This window comes from Elephas maximus, chromosome 7 (assembly GCF_024166365.1).
Source record: "Elephas maximus indicus isolate mEleMax1 chromosome 7, mEleMax1 primary haplotype, whole genome shotgun sequence".
Taxonomy (NCBI): domain Eukaryota; kingdom Metazoa; phylum Chordata; class Mammalia; order Proboscidea; family Elephantidae; genus Elephas; species Elephas maximus.
This window is the reverse complement of record NC_064825.1, coordinates 111705270-111730561: the sequence shown is the minus strand read 5'-3', so window position 1 is coordinate 111730561 and position 25292 is coordinate 111705270. Positions and strand designations below refer to the sequence as shown.

Here is a 25292-nt window from a genome sequence, read left to right as displayed (position 1 = left end):
GTTTGAATGACTGTGATTGTATAAATATCTATGTATCAAAATAAAAAGTACTGGATTCAGAATTGTGATATATAGTTCATGGTCAGCAATGTGAGAGTGGAGGTCTCAGGAATGGTTGAGTTAGGTTGATGCCACCTTGGTTCAAAATTATGTGACTTATTCTGACACTGTATCCAGCTACAACACAAAAGATAATGCTAGGCATTCATCTTGTTTGTGAACTACCAAAAAAAAAAAAAAAAAAAAATAGAATACTACAACCATATGTATGATTGTGTATTATTTCCACAATAATCACAAACTAAGGAGTCCTGGTTGCCCAATGGTCAAAACTATCAGCTGCTAACTGAAAGGTTGGAGGTTAGAAACCACCAGTGGCTCCACAGGAGAAAGATGTGGGTGTCAGCTTCTGTAGAAATTTACAACCTTGGGAACTCTATGGAGTCCCTACAATGTCAGAATGCTCAATGGCAGTGGGTTTGGCTTTTTGGGTTTGGATCATATTTGATATCTGCACAAAATCGGTCAAATCATTACTGAAAATATAATCTAAACCCTAATTCATCATTTGCTTTCTGAGGTAGTTTTTATACCCCTTAACATTTTCATGGCATTTTTCACTTCTGTGTTCCTAAGGGTGTAGATGAGTGGGTTGAGAAAGGGTGTCCCAATGGTAAAAAATATTGTCACCATCTTGTCCATGGGGAAAGTGGTTGGTGGACGTATGTATATGAATATACACGGAACAAAAGATAAGAGAACTGCTATGATATGGGAGGTACAAGTGGAAAGGGCTTTTTTCCTTCCTTCTGCACCGTGATTTCTCAGGAGATACAAGATGACAAGGTATGAAATCATCAGAATGAAGAAACCGATGGAGCAAATGGCCCCACTATTGAAGACTATCAGTAGGTTGTTGACATAAGTGTCGATGCAAGCAAGTTTTAACAAGGGCTGCAAATCACAGCAATAATGGTCAATCAAATTGTTTCCACAGAAAGGGCATTTGTAAGGCCAGGATAACCTGAGCTATAGAATGTATAAAAGACCCTATCCAGGCAAGAATAATCAAGATTACGCAAACCTGTCTTCTCATGATGGTCAGGTAATGGCAAGGGCTTACAGATGGCCACATAGCAATCAAGAGCCATGAGGATAAGGACAAAGACCTCCATGCAGCCAAATAAATGCACTGCAAAGACTTACATCATACACTCATTGTAGGACATGACTTTCCTTGCAGAGAGAGCATCCACAATTAGTCTTGGGGCTGTGGAAGTTGAAAAGCAGGTATCAGCAAAGGACAGATAAAATAGGAAGAAGTACATGGGACTCCCAAGAGACTGGCTGAACTTGACGGTCAAGATAATGAGCAAATTTTCTTGATGGTCAAGATAATGAGCAAATTTTCCACCACAGTTCCCGTGTAGAAAATGAAGAAAATTATGAACACCGTTTTCTGCCTCAGAGGATCTTGTGTCAATCCTAACAGTATGAACTCAGTTACACTCTTATTTGGCTCCATTTTTTCAGTAGATGTAGAGAAAGTAGAGATTAGACGTAGTTAATCTGCAAGGAAAAAGCAATAATTTTATAAAATGAATACTGCATTTGGAGTTTAAATGCCTAAGCTTGATGAGGAAATCCCCACTTATGAATGGATAATCACTTATTATGTCATTCTCTATATTGATTTTTCCATAAATATAAATACAATTCATAGCAGGTAATCTAATTCTCTGATTGTACATGATGGTGTAATAGAATATAATAAAAAAGGAAATGATTCTTCAGACATAATAAATATTAATGTTGGAGATTTGGTATAAGTGAATAATTTCCTGAGTTGAGCATTTTTCAGCAGGGGCCTGTCAATATGAGAGATGGTGTGCTACAGAAATACAGAATATTTTTACATAATAGATTTCACAGATCAACCTTAAAATAAAGAAAATACAAATATACAATACCCCCCCAAATTAAAATAAGTTAAAAAATAAAGAGACCCTGTTCTTAACAAAAGAACTAAAAAACTGAAAAGACACTCATTCTGAGTTAAATACATTACCATTAAAATTGCAATTAGTTGTCCTTTTCACGTATCAGATAGTAATGTGACCTTTTTGTTAAACGTTTGTTAACATATAGTGCTTTCAAAGATGTGGAAAACCATCACTCTTATACATTTTTGGTAGGATGTCATGGAGCCTTCAAACTGCCTTCTGACATAGGCAGGAGGCATCACAATATTCTAGGGCAACACTGGATTCCAGGAACTGGAGTAAACAATGCATCAGCTATAGAGGCAGTTCTAAAACTCAGTGCTCTTCAACCAGATTGTACAGCCCCACACTGCCATATAACTCCAGGCTCACTTTCATCCTTGAAAGTTTTCCAGAGGTACTGTTTGTCAAACTCTTAATCACAGAAATGAAAAATTGTTTGCAATTTCTATTGACTAGGTTTTTTTTTTTTTTTTTTTTAGGTATTATATCTTGATCTGTCTGTCTGTCTGTACGCCTGTCTGTCTCTCTATCTTTAGGCAGGCTTATACACATAAGTCACATAACTGCTATACATTACAATGACATACAATGGAATGGCACATTAGAACTAAGCAACATAAGGCGGGGGATTTTTGTCTTCTCACTGCTGAATTTCAGCATAGAAAAAAAGTAGGTGTTTGATAAGTATAGGTATAATGAATGAAAGAATTAAGGAGGATTTTCTATAGCTAGAATTCAATAATATCCCACACTGTTCTATACTTGGTCACTATTGAAGAGGTATGAAGCCTGCAGGCTACTCTAACCTCAGGAAAATAAACACCTTCATGAAGCATTTCTGGAACACTCAAGATATACCATTTTTATTTGCTTATCTCCCTCATTTCCATCTACCAAAAGCATTTACCTGTAGTGCTCAACTGCCATACATATATTTTATTTCTGCCTTCTCGTTTTAACTGGTAAATCACTTGGAGAAAAGTCCCTAAATTTTCTATCCTTCCACAAGTGACTTCTGTGTATTGGATACTTACTGTGGTCACATTGAACAGATTGATTTCCTCCAAATACTAAAGACAACTGTTATTCTCCAATAAAAATGTTACCAGCTTTTATGCAGAGGTTAGAATTCTCAGTTACTCTCTTTTCTTCTCAGGGTAATTTGGGAGTCATTTACTTTTTAGAAAAAAAAGAAGTGCTTCTAAAGCTCTCTTTAATCTCACGAAGATGCTTAGGTTCTCATCTGTCTATTAGGAGCACTCTAAGTTGCTGACAGTTTCATCCCACCCAGGAACCACTTGGAAATCCACCCTCACACAAGATTTTGACTGGGAAATGCTTGTTTTTTGCCTTTCCTGGAGGAGTATTTAACACAAATAATGCACTCTGGGGAAGATCATTCCCTAAAGCGCCCACTTCCTGCCAATTAAGAAACTTGAGTCAAATGTGGTAAAGAACTTATCTTCAATTTTTCTTCTTAATCTAAGAAATTAATTAAATCTAAGAAATTAATCTAAAGGGAAAGATGTGGCCTAATCTTGACATTCAAAGTACAAGTTTTGGTCATAAATGATATTTTTTGACTTGAGTAAAAAAAAAAAGTCATCTAGTACCCAGATTTTGGTTTTACTAACAGTCTCTAATAAAAAGAAATAGAATTTCTTGGAAAATAGCTGCTGATTGTAGGGTTGGGGCAAGGAGTATACAAGAGGAACTGGAACATCTTGTAGTGCCAGAGAGTAAGGAAGTTCTCAAGCACACATGTGCACACGTACACACACGCACAAACACACACACAAAAACAAACAGGAACAGTGGTGAGGATATCCCATAGAGACACAGCAATCAACTGAAAAAGCTCCCATTAGTAAAACTAGAAAAATATGAGCAAAAAAATACCACAGTACTGGACTAAACCTCAAAATAGAAAATAAATATCCATTAGTACATACTGATATAAAACCCAACCACTGCCGTCGAGTCGATTCTGACTCATAGTGTCCCTACAGGACAGAGTAGAACTGCCCCATAGAGTTTCCAAAGAGCATCTGGTGGATTTGAACTGCCAGCCTCTTGGTTGGCAGAAGTAACCCATTCTCACGGAAAAACTTTCTACCTTTTAAGTGTGAACTGAAAAATGACTTACTTCCATTGAGTACAATAGGATAAGGAGAAAAACGAGTAAGTTTACAGTAGAGAAATCTGACAAACACTGCCTCAGCCAGATGATCAAAGCTAACATCACCACTAATAAGTCATAATGATAGTATGCAACCTTGATGTGATGAAAATGACATTTTGCCTCTGTGGTTTTCTTCTGAGGAATTCAAAATCCTAGCCTAATCATGAGAAAAATATTAGACAAACCTTACTTGAGGCATATTATACAAATATTTCAAGGTCATCAAAACTGTCTAGAGGTGTCTAAGGAAATATGATGATTAAATGTAATGTTGTATTCTGGATGTGATTTGGGATAAAAACTAAGGTAATCTGATTAAAGTATGGATTTTCATTAATAATACTAAACTGTCAACATCAGATCATTAATTGCAAGAAATTTACCATACTAGTTGTCCTGGATTGAACTATGTTCTCAAAATCATGTGTTGTAAATCCTAACCTCTATTTTTATGTTTATGTTTTTATGTTTTTTATTCCTGCAATTATAATCCCATTGGGAATGGGTTGTCTTTGTTATGTTAATGAAGTAGAATTAGTGTTGGTTGTATCTTGAGTCAATCTCTTATGAGATATCAAAGAGATTAAACAAGCAAGCAGAGCAGAGATAGGGTAAAATAAACGACACGCAGAGATCTCCAAGGGACCAGGACGCAGAATCTGAACAGACAAGGACATTCCTTCAGTGTTGAGTGAGAAAGCTTTCCCTAAGAGCTGGCACCCTGAATTCAGACTTCAAGCTGCCTAAACTGTTAGCAAATAAATTTTTGTTTATTAAGGCCATTCATGTGTGGTATTTCTGTTATATCACCACGTAATTAAGACACTAGTATAACATGATAATAATAGGGGAAACTGTACTATTTTTGTAAATTTTCCATAAATCTCTAACCATTTTAAAATAAATGTTAATTTAAAAACGGTGAAACCAAAAAAACCAAACCTGTTGTTATCCGTTCGATTCCTACTCATACTGATCCTACAGTGAAGGGCCAATGACATGAACAGACACTTCTCCAAAGAAGATATACAGATGGCAAATAAGCATTGAGAGCATGAGGCCACAACGTCTGTGGGCCAAGGCAGGACCAACACCCAGATTTGAGGAATTGCCACCAAAAATCTGAAGCACATGGCCAATGTCCATGGTCTGGACATTAGGTCCATTGCCAGATATACCTGGAAAACAGAGGGCTATTTTCAAGCCTTGAGAGGTAATGAAATTTGCCCTGTCAGGTTCCTAGACTTACTTGGTACCCAAGACTTCTTTCCCTCAAAATTTTTCCCTTTGGGAATGAGAATGTCTGCCTTGGGCCTTTCCCACCATTGTACGTTGGAAGCAGATAACTTACATCCCAGGTTTCACAGGTACACAGATGCAGAAGAATTTTGCCCCAGAAAGGAACACACCCAGAGTCACACCCATACTTGAGTTAGATGATTCAAAGGATATTTTGGATTGAGAGATGATGCCAGAATGGGCTAAGGCTTTTTGGGATAATGTGATAGATAGGGTGAATATGTTTTGCATGTGGGAAGGACATGAAATTTGGAGGCAACAAGGGATGGAATTTTACAGAATGAATTGTGTCCCCCCCAAAATTTGTATTGAAGTCCTGGCCCATGTACTTTTGAATATGATCCTGTTTGGAAGCAGAGTTTTGCTTGTTATGTTAATTGCGTCAAACCTGAATGTGCGGTGGGTCCTAAACTTAATCACTCTGAGTTATAAAAAGAGCAGAATAGACAGAAGGACACAAACATACGGGGGGAAGAAAGACCCCAAGGAACAACCAAAGAACAAGAACAAATGTCAAGGATCATCTGCAGACACCAGAAACTAGTACAGTCTTTCAGAAAGAATTCCTGACTTGAATATTCCCTGCAGAACTATGAGAAAATGAAGTGGTGTTTTTTAAATCTACTCACTTGTGGTATATCTGCTACAGCAGCATTAAGTAAATAAGACAGTGGGAAGAGAAGAAATGGGTAATTAAAAAGAAGGAAAGTGTTTATAAAAGAAAAGAGGGATTTTGCATAGACCTGTGAGAAGTGTATGCTCTGAGCAAAGAACTATGTTTAACTCAACTCTATTCCATTTATATTCTACTGACACTCATTCTCCTACCCTCCTATAGTGAAAATAAAAGACAAAGCAAATTAAAAACAAGGGAAAATAAGAAAAAAAGTGATTAGGCATTGTGGCATTTCTAATTAATCAGTATCCTAATACAAAATGACACCTAATAACCCAAAATAGTGTACCTGAGTTTCAAATGGGTGTAATTAAATATTTATTAACTATTTCCAAATTGCCAACTTAAAGACAATAATTCTATATTGATGAGGCAATCTTAATGCTCTTGTGATATTCTCTCAGTATATTGATCCAAATGGATATTTTGGTTGTTGTCAGGTGCTATGGAGTAGGTTCCGACTCATAGCCACCCAGTGTACAACAGAACAAAAACACTACCCAGTCCTGCTCCATCCTTACAATCAAGCTCATTTTTGCAGCTTCTATGTGAATTCATATCATTGAAGGTCTTCCTCTTTTTTGCTGACTGTCTATCTTACCAAGGATGATGTCCTTCTCCAGGGACTGGTTTTCCTTGGAGAAGGCCATCATGCTTGGTAAGATAGAGGGTCAGCAAACATGTCCGAAGTACATGAGACAGTCTTGCCATCTTGCTTCCAAGAAGCAGTCTGGCTGTACTTCTTCCAAGACAGACTTGTTCATTACTTTGACAGTCTAGGGTATATTCAATATTATTGGTCAACACCATAATTCAAAGGCATCAATTCTTCTTTGGTCATTTTTATTCAATGTCCTACTTTCACATGAATATGAATATGAGGCAATTGAAAATATCATGGGTTGGCTCAGGCACACCTTAGTCCTTGAAGTGACATCTTGGTTTTTAATACTTTAAAGAGACCTTTTGCAGCAGATTTGTCCAGTGCAATAAATTATTTGATTTTGTGGTTGTTGCTCCATGGACGTTGATTGTGGATCCAAGAAAAATGAAATCCTTGGCAATTTTGATGTTTTCTCCCTTTATCGTGATATTGCTTATTGGTTCAGTTGTGAGGATTTTTGTTTTCTTTATGTTCATGTGTAATCCATACCGAAGGCTGTAGTCTTTGGTCTTCATCGGTAAGTTATGATCCACACTGTCGAATGCCTTTGTATGGTCAACAGAACACAGTAAACATCTTTCTAGTATTCTCTTTTTTTCAACCAAGATCTGTCTGACATCATCAAAGATATCCCTCGTTCCACGTTCTCTCTGGACTGGCTTGAAATACTGACAGTTCCCTGTAATTGTGCTGCTCCAAAAGCTTTTGAGTTATCTTCAGCAAAATTTTACTTGCCTGTGATGTTAATGGTAATTTCTGCATTCTGTTGAATCACCTTTATTTGAAATCAGCACAAATATGACTCTCTTTCTATCAGTTGCCCAGGAAGCTGTCTTGCAAATTACTTGGCAGAGATGAGTGAGGACCTCCAGTGTTGTGTCCATTTCATTAATGCCTTCAGTGCAGCTTGTAATTCTTCCTTCAACACCATTGCTTCTTGATTGTATGGTACATTCTGAAATGTTTGAACTTTGACCAATTCTTCTTGGTACAGTGACTCTGTGTATTCTTTCCATCTTCTTTTGGTGCTACCTGAGTCATTCAATATACTGCCCCTAGAACCTTGCAAAATTGCAACATGAGGCTTGAATTTTTTTTCAGCTCTTTCAGTTTCAGAAATGCTGAATGTGTTCATTTTTTTTTTAACTGCAAGTCTTTACACATTTCATTATGATACTTTACTTTGGCTTCTCAAGCTGCACTTTGAAATATTCTGTTCATCTCTTTACTTCATCATTTATTCTATCCCCTTTAGCTACTCGATGTTTAAGATCAAGTTTCATAGTTCCTCCTGACATCCATTGGCCTTTTTTCTTTCCTGTCTTTTTAATGACCTTTTGCTTTTTTCACGTATAATGTCCTTGATGTCATCCCCCAACTCGTGTAGTCTTTGGCCATTATTGTTCAATGCCTAAATCTATTCTTGAGATGGTCTCCAAATTCAGTTGGTATATACTTAAGGTTGTATTTTGCCTCTTATGGACTTGTTTTAAATTTCTTCGGCTTCAACTTGAACTTACAAATTGGTGGTCTGTTTCACAGTCAGCCCCTGGCTTTCTTCTGACTGATGATATCAAACTTTTCCATCATCTCTTTTGCAGATGTAGTCAATTTGATTCCTATGTTTTCCGTCTGGTGAACTCATATGTACTGTCACTGTTTCTGTTTTTGCATTCCAATCACCAGTAATTACCAATGCATCTTGATTGTGTTTTTAATCAATCTCAGACTGCAGGAGTTGGTAAAAATTTTCGATTTCTTCGTCTTTGGCCTCAGTGGATGTATGTTGACTATTCACGTCATGGCTGTTATTTCTCTAAGATACTTTCTTAGTAGTGAGATTGCTGGATCATATGGTATTTCTATTTCTAGCTTTTTTAGGAGATGCCATATTGGTCTCCATAGTGGTTGTACCATTTCACATTTCCACCAGCTTTCAACCTCTCCAATGTTATTTGTTATTGTCTGTTTTTTTTTTTTTTTTTTTTTTTGATTAGTGCCAGTAATGCCAAGGTGAGATGGTATCTCATTGTACTTTTTATTTGCTTTTCTCTAATGGCTAATGATTGTGAGCATTTCCTCATGTGCCTGTTAGCCACCTGAAAGTTTTCTTTGGTGAAGTGTCTGTTCATATCTTTTGCCCATTTTAAACTGGATTATTTTTTGTTTGCGTTTGAGATGTTGAAATACATTTAATAGTTTTAGAGACTAGACACTTGTTGGATATGTCATAGCCAAATATATTTTCCAAGTCAGTAGATTTTCTTTTTCAGGGTGCATTTTAAAGTAAAAAGTGCAGAAAAATATGCACACATTGAATCCCTCTCTAGAAAGATTCAAAAGAAAAAATAATTGGTTCAGTCTCTAAAAGAGAACTGGGGCATGAGTATCAAATATTCAAAAAAGACTATTATAATATCTTCTCTTAAATAATCTGGTTAACTTCTTCACATTGTAATGTCAAAGTACAAAAGTATGAACCAATTAATGGTGTGACTTTAGATATAACATTTTACCTCTAAAGAAACCAAGTCTCAATTTTCCATCAATACAACGTCTTTAGTCATTATTTATGTATTCAATAAATATTTGCTGATTTTTAAAATTCTGTGCATCATGCTGTTCACATGATATTAAATATTCACTTTGGCTTTTTCTTGTTTTGACTGTCCATGGTTCTATGACTCTTAAATTTACTTTGTGTTTGTATGTGTTTTAACTTCCCCTTTTTTTTTTATTAGACTAGGAGCTAGAGTAAGTTGTGAACAACTTTTGGAAAATATCCCATAGGAAATTTGAGGGACTTGAGGACTTAATGCATGTTAAAAAATATATACTGCTTTGCACTGAAACATTATATAGTCAATACATGTAGTCATTATTATTATTTTATGTTATCATTATATTATTATTTTATGTATCACTATCATTTCTTCATTATATGAAGAGGCTTCTGAAACAAAGGAAGTATCATTAAGTAATTCATTTATTGAATTACTAAAATTATAGTTTATTCCCAACCATACGGTTCAAGGTGCTTAAAATGGCCATGAAGACTCTTCAGAAATAGTCTAACTCTCCCATCTGCCATTATAATAGATTCTCTTAGTCACTTGTTAAACATTTACAGTGTACTGTGTTCACCTATACTTTAAACAATATATATGTTTGCATGTTTGTGTGTATATATGTATATATTTGTATATATTTGCTATGTGTATATATTTGTGTATATATATACATATATATACTTTTTGGCCTGGAACCTAGGCAAAAAGTCCCTTTGGTTGTACAAGTCCATCATAGCCAGGGGCCAGTCCTGTCTTTATCTGGAAACATGACTTCTTTTCAAATTGTTTCACATGCCTTGGAGGCCACCTTTGCATACTCCCCTAACCATCCCTGGCTCCCAAGTTTCAATTTCACAGAAAAATCAAGGTGTATCTTGGTCATCCAGTATAAAATATCAGAATTTTCAGGTCCAAGAATGGAGAGGTATGACAAACCATTTTTAATATGGCTTTATTGAATATATTTGATTGAAGAGGATGTTGCCATACAAAAGGACTGATGTTATCAGATGTTCAAAAATTTATTTTTCCTGCATTTTATTATGGAAATGTTTATTATGAAATTTACAAAAAATTTCTAACATAAAATTACAAAGGAATACAACTGTGAAATTCAAATACCTATCAAGATATAGAAATTTCCATTAACCTACACATTTCTCTTATGCTGCTTTCTAGATAATCCTGCCTCCTCATATCTCACAGGCAGCTACTGTTCTTATTTTTTTTTTATTTTTTTACCACAGATTAGTTTTGCCTGTTCTAAAACTTAGTATAAATGAAACCATGTAGTATTTACTATTTTACATATGGCTTCTTTCACTCAGTGAAATATTTTTGTGAATAATCAATGCTTTTGTGAGTTCTACTAGTTCATTTGTTTTTACTCCTGAGGAATATTTTAATTTGTATTTGCATATCACAGTTTTTCCATTTTTCTGATGATGGACACTTGGGTATCATACACAAAGCTGCAGTGACCATTATATAATACAAGTCTTTTGTGAACATATTACACTTCTTGGATAAGTAGTTAGGAATGGAATTGTTGGGACATATGATAAGCATAAGGAGCTCCAGTGGTGCAGTGGTTAAGTACTTGGCTGATAACTAAAAGGTTGGTAATTCAAACCCACCAGCCTCTCTGTGGAATTAAGATGTGGCTTTCTGCTTCTGTAAAGATTACAGCCTAGAAAACCATATAAGGCAGCTTTATTCTGTTCTATAGGGTCCCTATGAGTTGGAATCAACTTGACAGCAATGGGTATGATAAGTGTAAGGATCTGTCATGGTGCAGACTCTTAAACAGCTTGGCTGCTAACAAAAAGGTTGATGTTTCAAACCTGCACAGCAACTCCATGGGAGAAAGACCTGGTTAATCTGCTTCTGTATAGGTTACATCCAAGAAAACCCTATGTAGGAGTTCTACTCTGTCACATGGGGTTGCTAACAGTCAAAAATAACTCAATGGTACCCAACAACAACTCGTGTCTTAGTCATCTTGCACTTCTATAACAGAAATACTAAACGTGGGTGGCTTTTACAAACAGAAATTTATTCTTTCACAGGTTAGAAGGCTGAAAGTCCAAATTCAGCGTTCCAGCTCCAAAGGAATGCTTTCTTTCTCTGTTGGCTCGGGGGAAAGTTCCTGGTCATCAATCTTCCCCTGGTCTAGGAGCTTCTCACTGCAGGGACTCCAGGTTCAAAGAATGCACTCTGCTCCCAGTCTTCTTTCTTGGTGACAAAGTTTCCCTCTCCTGTCTGTAGGCTTCTCTCTTTTGCATCTCAAAAGAGATTGACTCTAGACATAATCTAATCCTATAGATTGAATCCTGCCTCCTTAATATAACTGCTTCTAATCCTGCCTCATTAACATTATAGAGGTTAGGATGTAGAACACATGGATAATCACATCAGATTACAAAATGTTAGACAATAACACAATACTGGGAATCATGACCTTGCCAAGTTTTTACACACTTTGGGGGGACCAAATTCAATTCATAACAGTAAGCCTACATTAAGTTTATAATAAACAGTCAGAATCTACTGCAATAGGGAGAACGTTGTGAACATAAGATCAAGAAATAGGGTTTTTATTTTAAAGAGGTGAGAATAAAGAAGACTAGAAAAACCAGGGTGGACAAATGGGATGAAATCATACCATAATAGGATAGTGAGTCAAACAGCTTTATGCTCCAAATGCAGAAATTATCAAACAATATCATTAATATCACATGCAAGTAAAATTTTGCTGAAGATCATTCAAAAGTGGCTGCAGTAGTATATTGACAGGGAACTGCCAGAAATTCAGGCCAGATTCAGAAGAGGACATGGAACCTGGGATATCATTGCTGATGTCAGATGGATCCTGGCTGAAAGCAAAGAATACCAGAAAGATGTTTACCTGTGTTTCATTGACTTGCTAAGGCATTCAACTGTGTGGATCATAACATATTATGGATAACATTGAGAAGAATGGGAATTCCAGAACCCTAAACTGTGCTCATGAGGAAACTGTAAACAGATCAAGAGGCAGTAGTTTGAACAGAAAAAGGGGATACTTCGTGGTTTAAAGTCAGGAAAGTTGTGCATCATCTGTATGCTGAGCAAATAATCAGAGAAGCTGGACGTATGAAGAACAGGGCTTCAGGATTGGAAGAAGTCTCACTGATAACCTGCATTATGCAGGTGACTCAACCTTACTTGCTGAAAATGAAGCGGACTTGAAGTGCTTACTGATGAAGATCAAAGACCACAGTCTTCAGTATGGATTACATCTCAACATAAAGAAACATCATGATAAATGAAGAAAAGATTGACTTTGTCAAGATTTCATTTTACTTGAATCTACAATCAACATCCATGGAAACAGCAGTCAAGAAATTAAAAGACACACTGCATTGGGCAAATCTGCTGCAAAAGAACTCTTTAAAGTATTGAAAAGCAAAGATGTCACCTTAGAAACTGACCTAAGCCATGGTATTTTCAACAGCATCATATGCATGCAAAACCTGGACAATGAATAAGGAAGACAGAAGAAGAATTGATACCTTTGAATTGTGGTGTTGATGCAGAATATTGACTATATCATGGTCTGCCAAAAGAATGAACAAATCTATCTTGGAAGAAGTGCAACCAGAATGCTTCTTAGCATCAAGAACGCCAAGACTATGTCTCCCATACTTTGGACATATTATTAGGAGAGATCCGTTCCTGGAGAAGAATATCATGCTTGGTAAAGTAGAGGGTCATCAAAAAAGAGAAGACCCTTAATGACATGGATTGACACAGGGGCTGCAACAATGGGCTCAAGCATAACAACGATTGTGAGCATGGCGAAGGAATGGGCAGTGTTTTGTTCAGTAGTACATAAGGTTGTTATGAGTTGGAACAGACTCGATGGCACTTTACAACAACAACTTATTGAGGGGTTGTATGCTGACTCTGGTTGAGTGTGGGCCAAAGTTCAGGGAACTTGGTGAAGGAGAGATGCTTAGCCAAAGTTTGGTTAGCAAGCATGTTGTTCTACTTGATCAGTGGGAGAGATTGTTCAGCTAATCATTTTTGATGCAAAGAATGAGAATATGAAGAGTCTGCATCTAGCCTTGTCATAAGTAAACAAGGTGCACCCTTGAGTTGTATTTAAGTCATATGGTGAAGGATGTTTGTATGGCAGTTTTCCAGAACACAAAACTGTGTTGGGAGGGGGGTTAACCATGGCTGTTTTCCAGGATCACAGGGATCACATAAAATTCAATACTGTTAATGACATTTCCATTTTTTGTTAAATATTTGGGCTTCCTCATGCATTAAATGTCAACTTTGGGACACTAGTGTAGATACTGAACTTCTCAAAGTTGCTGAAAGCAAAAAGAAATGAGAACACAGGAAACTAGTGGTATTTTACTAAATTTATTTTTAAAATAATCTCCAACAAGAGGACATTGTTCATATTGGTAAGTTTTGTGTGACTAAAGAATTAAAAGCAGCATTAAAATGAAATGGACTCTTAATGATAGAGATGTGTTGTTATATGTTAGTACACTGAAAAGGATGAATATCACAGTTCATGACATAACCTATGACATACAAGGCCAAGGCGGCGTTGATAATATACTCTTGCCCTGGGGCCACCAAAATTCTGCTTGCAATTCTAACGAGAATCTACACAGCCTTTCCATTATGACAGCTCAAATAGCAACTTCCTGCTGCAATCGTGGATTCTCAACCTCACCAACTGGAGACAACTCTCCTTGGCATTTTCTGAATCCTGATGGTAAATTTACTGACATAATCCATCTTTAAACAAAATAATATCAAGCCATTAATTGGCTTTAAATAAATTTTTACTTTTCTGCTTTTTAGTCTCAGAAAACATATACTATCTCTAGTTTATTTTTATTTAAACCTGACAATATGCATTACATCACTTTCCTATCTTTTCGAGTTTCAGGGTTCTGAGGCTGAGCTTCTGCACACCAGGCCTTCCACATAAATAACTGAAGACCCCAAGGCCCATTGTAATACTAAATTAAAAACATCCTGTTAAAACCCCTGAAGTCATCTTAATAACACAAGAAAACAATGAGAAAAAAATTAATTTAGAGTATCAGTACATAAAAAAAGAAGGCTTTGGTTAAAAAAGATGGAACTTTTCAAAGATGAACTAGTGATGAAATCGAATGGACTTTCTCAACATCTCAGTACTGAGTTCCCTTCCCTTAGAGGTGTTCAAAGGAAGCTGGACACCTAACTGGAAATGTATTATAGAGAGAATGAAAGATCATAAAGAATTAGTTGCACTTTATTTATGTATCCTTGCTAGTTTTAATGGCTGTGATTATATAAATGTTTATCAAAAGAAAAAGTACAGAATTCAGAGTTGAGCTCTCAGGAAAAGATTAAGTCAGTTTGATGCCCTCTTGGTCCATAAATATCTGACTTATTCTGACACTGTATCTAGCTACAACACAAAAGATGATGCTAGGCATCCATCTTGTTTGTGAACTACAAAAAATAGAAACCCACAACCTGTATAAGATTGTGTATTAGTCCCACAATCACACACTAAGGATCCCTGATGACAGTGGTTAAATTGATTGACTGCTAACTAAAAGGTCAGTGGTTCAAAACCACCAGTGTCTCCATGGGAGAAAAATTTGGCAGTCTGCTTTTGTAGAGATTTACAGACTTGGAAACCATGTCAGGTCATTACGAGTGGGAATCGACTTGAGGGCAGTGGGTTTGGTTTTGGGGGGTTTGGATCATATTTTATGTCTGTGCAAAATCAGTCAAACCATTACTGAAAAAATAATCAAGTCCCCAATTCATTATTTGCTTTCTGAGGTAATTTTGAAACTCCTTAACTTTCTCATAGCATTTTTCACTTCTGTATTCCTTAGTGTGTAGATGAGTGGGTTGAGAAAGGGTGTCCCTATGATATAAAATACTGCCACCATCTTGTCCATGGGGAAAGTGGCAGGTGGACGTGTATATATGAATATACATGGACCAAAGAATAAGACCACTACGATGATGTGGGAAGTGCAAGTGGAAAGGGCTTTCTTCCTCCCTTCTGCACTGTGGTTTCTCAGGGAATACAAGATGACCACATATGAGATCATCAGAATGAAGAAACTGGTTGAGCAAATGGCCCCACTGTTGAACACTACTAACAGGTTGATCACGTAAGTGTCCATGCAAGCAAGTTTTAATAAGGGCTGCAAATCACAGCAATAATGATCAATCAAATTATTTCCACAGAAGGGCAGTTGTAAGGCCAGGATAATCTGAGCTATAGAATGCATAAAAGACCCTATCCAGGCAAGAATAATCAAGATGATGCAGATCTGTCGTCTCATAACGGTCAGGTAATGCAAGGGCTTACAGATGGCCACATAGCGATCAACAGCCATGAGGATGAGGACAAAGATCTCCATGCAGCCAAATAAATGTAGAACAAAGACTTGTGTTATGCACTCACTGTATGATATGCCTTTCTTTGCAGAGATAATATCGAAAAGTAGTCTCGGGACTGTGGATGTTGAAAAGCAGGTATCTGCAATGGACAAATAAAATAGGAAGAAGTACATGGGACTCCCAAGAGACTGGCTAAACTTAATGGTCACAATAATGAGCAAATTCCCCACCACAGTTCCAGTGTAGAAGATTAAGAAAATGAAGAACAGCATTTTCTGTCTCAGAGGATCCTGTGTCAATCCTAACAGTATGAACTCAGTTACACTCTTATTTTGTTGCATTGTTTCAGTAGATGTGGGGAGAGTAGAGGTTCAAAATAGTTAATCTGCAAGGAGAAAAGCAATAATTTTATAAAATTACTATTGCATTTGGAGCCTGAATACCTATACCTGATCATGAAAGTTTCACTTAAAAATGGGTAATCACTTATCTGTGTGTTGATTTTTCATAAATATAAATAAAATAGAATTCAAAATAATCTATTTTTCTGATTGTATATGAGGAAGTAACAGAAAAATAATAAAAGAGTAAATGATTCTTCCACCATAATAAACATTAATGTTGAGGATTTGGTGCGAGTGAATAATTTCTTGAGTCGAACGTCTTTCTTCAGTTTCAAGTAGGAACCTGTCAATATTAGTGGTGTACTGCAAAAAAGGAGAAAATTTCTGGATAATAGATTCCACAAACCAATCTGAAAATAAACAAAATGTAAATAAAAAATAGGCGAAAGAAGTTAAAATAAATTAAAAAAGAAAAGAGACCCTGTTCTTAACAAATGAATTAAACAAGTGAAAGGACACTCAATTACAGTGAAATACATTACCATTAAAATTGCAATTGGAATTCTTTTTACCTGTTGGATAATAATGCAAACTTTTTGTTATACATTTGTTAACATATAGTGCTTTCAAAGGTGTGGAAAACCACCATCGATTTCACACAATTCTGTTAAGATATAAGTGGGTTCAATCTCTTAATGGGTGATTCTCAACATCAATATTGCAACTGCACGTACACCTCAGCCAGTAATACCGTTACTTTGCTGATACACTTACTCCCATGCACAAAGAAAATCACTGCATTCCTTTCCAAGGTAGCAAAAGATGAGAAAAAACATAAATGCCCATCAGAACTTAATAAACTAGGGTTGACACTTTCAAGTAATCATTGTTTTTAAAAAAAGAAAAGGTACTAGCTATATATGTAACAGTCTTTAGAATGTATTGTAGAGTGAAAAATCACAGAATGTAAAAGTATGCTTAGAATGTAATATTTCAATTAAAATCAGGATAATTTATACCACACTTACATGTGCTTATATAAATAAATCCATAAATTGTATTTGGAAAAGAACCAAGAGTAAACATAATATTTGTAGTCTCTGGGGAGGGAGACTGCATTCTAGGCATCAGAGATGGAGCGAGACCTACTTTTAGAACTGTGCTCTTTGGTAATAATGAAAATATGTTGTAATCATGTGTTGCACTAAAAAAAATTAAGATTTTTTAAAAAATCTTACCTCATGAGATGATCTGTTTAACTTATTTATTTTGTCGTATCATTGAGCCATCAAACTGCCTTCTGACGAAGGCAGGAAGAACCACAATATTCAAGAGAAACACTGGATTCTAGGAACTTGAGTAAACTGTGAATCAGCTATGGAGGCAGTTCTGAAACTCAGTGCTCTTTAACCACATTGTACCTCACCACACTGCCATGTAACTCCAGGCTCACCTTCATTCTTGGGAGTTTTCCAGATGTACTCTTTGTCAAACTCTTAACCATAGAAATGAAAAATTGTTTGCAATTTCTCTCTGAGTATTTTATCTAGATCCTTTATCTATCTATCTATCATCTATCTATCTATCATCTATCTATCTATCATCTATCTATCTATCTATCTATCTATCTATCTATCTATCTATCTATCTATCTATCTATCTATCTATCTATCTATCTATCTATCTATCTATCTGTCTATCTGTCTATCTGTCTATCTGTCTATCTGTCTGTCTGTCTGTCTGTCTGTCTATCATCTATCTATCTATCTATCTATCTATCTATCTATCTATCTATCTATCTGTCTATTTATCTATCATCTGTCTATAGACAGGGTGACACACATAAGTAACTTAATTGCCATACATTGGAATGATGTACAATACAAATGACACATTAGAACTAAGCAGAGTAAGAAGGGAGGTTTTTGTCTTCTCACTGCTGAATTTCAGCATAGGAAAGAAGTTTCTAATATATATATATGTATATGTATAAAATGAGTGAAAGAATTAAAGGGGATTTTCTGTAGATATAATTCTGTAATGTCCCACACCAGCCTAAACTTAGTTGCCATTGAGGAGATATGAAGCCTACAGGCTACTCTAACCACAGCAAAATAAACACCTCCATGAAACATTTCTGGAACACTCAAAAGACATTATTTCTATTTGCTTATCTCCCTCATCCCCATCTATCAAAATAATTTATCTTGTAGTGCCCAGCTACCGTACACATATTTTGTTTCTGCTTTTTCAATTTAGATTGTAAATTACTCCTAGAAAAGTCCCTTAACTTTCTATCCTTCCACAAATGCCTTCTATGTATTAGATACTTACTGTGATGGCATTGAACAGATTGATTTCCTCCAAATACTGAAGACAACTATGTTATTTTCCAATAAAAATGTTACCAACTTTTATATGGAGGTTAGAATAGTCAGTTGCTCTCTTTTCCTCTGAGGGTAATTTGGAAATCACTAACTTATTAGGAAAAAAATGTTCTTTAAAATTCTCTTTGATCTCACAAAGACACTTAGGTTCTCTCTTGCCTGTTAGGACACATTCCAAGTTGGTCACAATTTCATCTCACAAGCGTGGAACTTCACCCTCACACAAGGTTTTGACCAGGAAATACTTCTCTTTTGCCTTCCCTGGAGGAGCATTTAACATGAATGATGCAAAATCTAACAGCCTGGGGAAGATTATTCCCTAAAGTGTCCATTTCCTTCCAATTAAGAAACTTGAGCCAGATGTGATAAAGAACTTACCTTCAATTCGTCTTCTTAGATTATAGGGGAAAACGTGGCCTATTTTTGAAACTAAAGATACAAATATGGGTCATAAATGGTATTTTTTGACTACAGTAAAAAAACAATGGCCATCTAGCACCCTGACCCTTTAAATAACATTCTCCAATAAAAAGCAAAAAGACATCTTAGAAAATGGCTACTGATTATATACTCGGAACAAGAAATGTACAGGAGGAGCTGGAACATCTTGTAGTGCTAGAAAATAAGGAAGCGCTCAAGCATACAGGTGCATAGGTGCACACACACACACGCACCCACACACAAACACACACAAGAACAGTGGTGAGGGCACAGCAAAGGAACACAGAAGTCAACTGAAAGAGCTCCCATTGGTCAAAACTAGAAAAATATGAGCAACAAAATAGCACAGTACTGGATCATGACTCAAAGTATGAAATAAATACCCATTAGTACATATTAATATTTATGTGTGTGTGTATATACATATATATGACAATAAATAACTGAATGAGAAGCAACTAATTTCCAATGTATAAGCATTCCTAATGACTTACGCAAATATGCCATCTTTAGTAGAGCATAACTCTCTACCTTTTAAGTGTGGACAGAAAATTGATGTCCTTCCAAAAAGTACAGTATTGGAAGGGGAAAAAACAGTAAGCTTACAAGAGATAAATCTGACAAACACTACCTTAGCCAGGCGATTCAAGTTAATATTACCATTGATAAATCATGTTTATAGTAATTACCCTTGATGTGATGAAAATAATGTTTTACTCCTGTGGTCTTCCTCCAAGGAATTCATAACCCTAGTCTAATCATGAGAAAAATATTAGACAAAACTGAATTGAGGGATATGCAGAATGCCCCACAAGTCCTCCTCAAATCTGTCAGGATCATCAAAACTTGGAACTCTCAGAAACAGTCACTTTCCAGAGGTGTCTATGGAAACATGATAATTAAATGTAATATTGTCTTCTGGATGTGATTCTGAAAAGAAATAGAACATTAGGTAAAAATTAAGTTAATTTGATTAAAATATGGGATTTTCATTTATAATAATATCAACATCAGTACATTAGTTGTGAAAAATTTACCACTGTTTTACTTACCTAAATTTTTTTTTAATGCTGCTATAACAGAAATACCACAAGTGGTTGGCATTAAAAAAGAGAACTTTATTTTCTCACAGTTCTGAAGGGTAAATTCAAATTAGGGATTCCTTCTGTAAGTCTCTCCTAGTTTCTGGTGTCTGCAGATGATCGTTGACATTCCTTGGTTTTTCCTTGGTGTCTGTTTCCCCTGGATGTGTGTTTCTCTGTGCCTATTCTGCTCTTTTCATAACTCAGAGTGATTAGGTTTAGGACCCATCCCTTGTTATGGATTGAATTACATCCACCTGAAATATGTGTTGTAAATCCTAATCCCTGGGGTAGTAATCAAATTTGGTTTGAGTTGTCTTTGTAAGGTTAATGAGGTAGGATTCATCTTGAGTCAATCTCTTATGAGATAAAAGAGAGATTAAACAGGTAAACAAAGCAGAGTTGAGGCAAAACAGAAGAGAAGACTTCATGGTGATCTCTAAGGAACCAGGAAGCAGAATCTGAAGAGACAAGGAACTTCCTCCTGTCAGGAGAGAGGAAACATTTTCTTAGTGCAGGCACTCTGAATTTGGACTTCTTGTTTCCTAATACGTGTAAAAATTAATTTCTGCTCATTAATGCCATCTACTTGTGATATTTCTATTACAGCATCATTAAATAACTAAGACACTAGTGTAAGATAATAATGATAGAGGAACCTATTATTTTTGCAAATTTTCTGTAAATCTAAAATGATTTTAAAATAAATGTTAATTTAGAAGTGGTGATGGGACCAATGATATGAACATACTCTTCTCCAAAGAAGATAAACAGAGATTAAATAAGAATTGAAGGGTTGGGGTTGCCCATCTATGGGCCAACACCCAGGGCTGAGGGACCTGACCTGAAAACCTTGAGCACATGACCAGTGTCCAGAGTTCTGAGATCAGGGCCATTTTCACAAGTACCTGGATAACTGAGGGCTATTTTCAAGCCTTGAAAACTAGTGAAATTTGCCCTGCTAGGTTTTGGACTTGCTTGGTACCTATGACTCCTTTCCCTCAAATTCTTCCTTTGGGAATGAGAATGTCTATCCCATCATTGTACTTTGGAAGCAGATAACTTATATAACAGGTTTCACAGGTGCACTGATGGGGAAGAATTTTGCCCTAGGAAGGAACACACCCAGAGTCACACCCATACTTTATTTAGATGATTCATAGAATGATATCTTGTATTGACAGATGATGCTGGAAAGAGTTAAGGCTTTGGGGGGTAATGTGATACAGTGAATGTGTTTGGCATGTGAGAAGAATATGAAATTTTGGGGCAACAAAGGGTGGAAAGTTACAGAATGAATTGTGTACCCCCAAAATCTGTACTGATGTCCTGGCCCCTGTACCTGTGAATATGATCCTGTTTGGATGGAAGATTTTGCTTGTTATGTTAATTTGATCACAAATGAGAAAGGGGTGGGTCCTAAACCTAACCACTCTGAGTTATGAAAAGAGCAGAATAGGCACAGAGACACACACATCCAGGGGAAACAGACATCAAGGAAAAACCAAGGAACACCAAGGAATGCCAAAGGTCATCTGCAGACACCAGAAACTAGGAGAGACTTAAAGAAGGAACCCCTAATTTGAATTTACCCTTCAGAACTGTGAGAAAATAAAGTTCTCTTTTTTAATGCCAACCACTTGTGGTATTTTGTTATGGCAGCATTAAAAAAAATGGCAGCATTAGGTAAGTAAAACAGTGAGGAGGGTAGAAATGGGTAATTAAATATAGAGGGAAAATTTTTGTAAAATAAAAGCAGAATCTGGCATAGGTCCATGAGGATAGTATGCTCTGAACAAAAAACTATATTTAACACAACTCTGTTCCATCTAAGTTCAACTGACATGCCTTCCGCCATCCTCATATAGGGAAAACGAAAGACAAAGCAAAGAAAAAACAAAGAAAAAAGTGATTATGCATTGCGGCATTTCTAATCAATCAGCACCCTAAAGCAAAATGATACTTAATAACCCAAAGGAGTGTACATGGCTTCTGAGTTTCAAAAAGGTGCAACCCTACTTACAACAGAATGAAACACTATCTGGTCCTTCACCATCCTCATAATCATTTCTATGTTTGAGCCCACTGTTACAGCCACAGTGTGAATCCAGCTCCTTGCGGATCTCCCTCTTTTTCCCTGACCTTCTACCTTCCCAAGAATGATCTCCTTTCCCAGGGACTGGTCCCTCCACATTACATGTTCAAAGTATTTGAGAGGATGTCTTGACATCCCCCCTTCCAAGGAGCACTCTGGATGTACTCCTTCCAGGAAAGACATGTTTGTTACTCTGGCAGTCCAAAATATAGTCAATAGTCTCCATCAACAGCATAATTCAAAAGCATCAGTTCCTCAGTCTTTCTTATTCAGTGTTCTGTTTTTGCATGCATGTGTATGAGACAATTGAAAATGTCATGTCTTGGATCAGTATGGATTACACCTGAACATAAAGAAAAAAAAAAATTCTAACAACTGGACCAATAAGCAACATAACGTTAAGCACCAAAAATTTTGAAGTTACTAATGATTTCATTTTACCTGGATCCACAATCAACACCCATGGAAGCATCAGTCAAGAAATCAAATGAGATACAATCTCACCCTCAATGAGGCTGGTATTAATCTAAAAAACACAAATAAGAAATGTAGGAGAGGTTGTGGAGAGAATGGAACACTTACACACTTCTGGTGGGAATGTAAAATGTCCCAACTACTTTTGAAATCCATTTGACTCTTCCTTAAAAAGCTGGATATAGAACAACCATATGACTCATCAATCCCATTCCTTGGACTACATCCTAGAGAAATAAGAGCCTTCACATGAATAGATATATGTACACATGTGTTTACTGCAGCACTGTTTATAATAGCAAAAAGATGGAAACAACCAAGGTGCCCATCAATGGATGAATGGATAAACGAATTATGGTATACTCACTAGGAAATGATAAAGAACAATAATGAATCCAAGAAACATCTCATAACATGGAGGAAACTGGAAGGCATTATGCTGAGTGAAATAAGTCACAAAAGGACAAATATTGTATAAGGCCACTATTATAAGAACTCAAGAAAAAGGTTTAAACACAGAAGAAAATATTCCTTGATGGTTATGAGGGTGGGGAGGGAGATAGGGAGAGGGGCATCCACTAATTAGACAGTAGGCAAGAACTATTTTAGGTGAAGGGAAAGACAACACACATTACAGGAGAAGTCAGCATAACTGGACTAATCCAAAAGCTAAGAAGTTTCCTGAATACAACCAAACACATCCGAGGGCAGAGTAGCAGGGGTGGGGTCTGGGAACCTTGGTTTCAGGGTACATCTAGGTCAATTGGCCTAATAAAGTGTTTTAAGAAAACTTTCTGCATCCCACTTTGGTGAGTGGCGTCTGAGGTCTTAAAATCTAGCAAGCAGCCATCTAAGATGCATCAATTGGCCTCGACCCACCTGGATCAAAGGAGAATGAACAACATCAAAGACACAAGGAAAATATGAGCCCAAGAGAAAGAAAGGGCCACATAAATCAAAGACTCCATCAGCCTGAGATCGGAAGAACTAGATGGTGTCTGGCTACCATCAATGACTTCCCTGACAGGGAACACAACAGAGAAGAATCCCTGATGGAACAGAAGAAAGGTAGGATGCAGACCCCATATTCTAGCAAAAAGACCAAACTTAATGGTCTGACTGAGACTGGAGGGACCTCAGAAGTCATGGCCCCCTCACTTTCTGGTAGCCCAAAACTAAAACAATTCCTAAAGCCACACTCCTGGTAACGAGTGTGCTTCTTAGATCAAGCAGACCATCAGACTATGTGGGCAGCTCCCACCTGGATGCAAGATGAGAAGGCAGAGGGGGACATGAGCAGGTTAATGGACACGGGAAATACAGGGTAGAGAGAAGGAGTGTGCTGTCACATTATAGGGAGAGCAACTTGGGTCATATAACAATGTGTGTATAAGTTTTTGTATGAGATACCGACTTGAATTGTAAAATTTCACTCAAAGCACAATTAAAAAGAAAGGAAAAAGAAATCAAAGGATGTTTTGCTTTGGGCAAATCGGCTGTAAAATACCTCTGTTTTCAATTATAGTATTTTATTGTGTTTTTGGTGAAAGGTAACATAGCAAATAAGGTTCCCATTTAACAATTTCTATACATATTGTTCAGTGACATTGATTACATTTTTCATAATGTGCCCATATCTTCATTACTTTAGTTCTGGTTGTGCTGTTTCCACTAAACTAGCTTCCCCATCCCCCCTTACCTTCTTATATTTGCTTTATGGTAAATGCTGACTAGTCTCATTTTTTTTTTCTCATATAGATTATTTTTTAAAGAAGCACAGTACTCATGGGTGGTATTGTTTATTTTATGAACCCATCTGTTATTTAACTGAGAGATGACCTCTGAGTTTGGATCCAGAGCAAAGTTTAAAGGTATCTCAGGGCTATAGTCTTGGGGGTTCCTCTTTCTATCAGTCTAATCCCCTCAAAAAAAACCAATTAACTAATAAGTCCTACTTTTTTTTTTAAGAATTTGAGTTTATGTCTACATTTATCTCCCAATCTATGTGGGATCACCTATTGTGTCCCTGGTTAAAACGGTCAGTAGTGGTAACTGGGCACTATCTAGTTCCTCTGGTCTCAGGATAAATAAGGCCACAGGTTGAGCAGACTATTAGTCCTGTAGATTAACTTCTTCTTTGAGTCTTTTGTATTCTTCTTTCTCTTTTGCACTAGACAACTAGACACCAAGAGTTGTATCTTAGATGGCTGTTTGCAAGCTTTTAAGACCCCAGAGTCTACTCACTAAACTAGGATGTAGGACACAAAGTTTGTGAATAATGCTAGGCCAATTGAATGAGTTGTCCCATGATATTATGGTCGTATGGCTTCAAACACAGTAAACCAATCCCAAGTGTTGTTTGGTTATTTTTAAGAAGTATCTATATCTGTGTCCCTTATGTGCTTTATTATATATATGAAAATATATGTAGCACACACATAAATGTCTGTACATATACATTACGTTTATATGTTCAGCCGTGTATACAAATATATACACCTTCATATACACTTATATGCACACCTACCTACCTATTTAACTACACACATATTTTTGGTCTTTAACTGATGTCGCTGCAAAATAGTATATGTTATAGCATTTGCCAAAAATGTTCCTTATTCTTGTGTACTTCTTAGTCTTATCATTTAC

General features: G+C 36.4%; 1 protein-coding gene and 1 pseudogene across 1 annotated transcript; both read right to left on the bottom strand.

Annotated features, from left to right (window-relative positions):
* Positions 1-564: 564 nt before the first annotated feature.
* LOC126080377 (olfactory receptor 4C11-like) lies at positions 565-1525 on the bottom strand (annotated as a pseudogene).
* A 13706-nt stretch (positions 1526-15231) lies between these two features.
* On the bottom strand, positions 15232-16161 carry LOC126079543 (olfactory receptor 4C11-like). Its single transcript, XM_049890636.1, has one exon. The coding sequence runs from the start codon at positions 16159-16161 to the stop codon at positions 15232-15234; it is 930 nt and encodes a 309-aa protein (XP_049746593.1).
* Positions 16162-25292: the final 9131 nt, after the last annotated feature.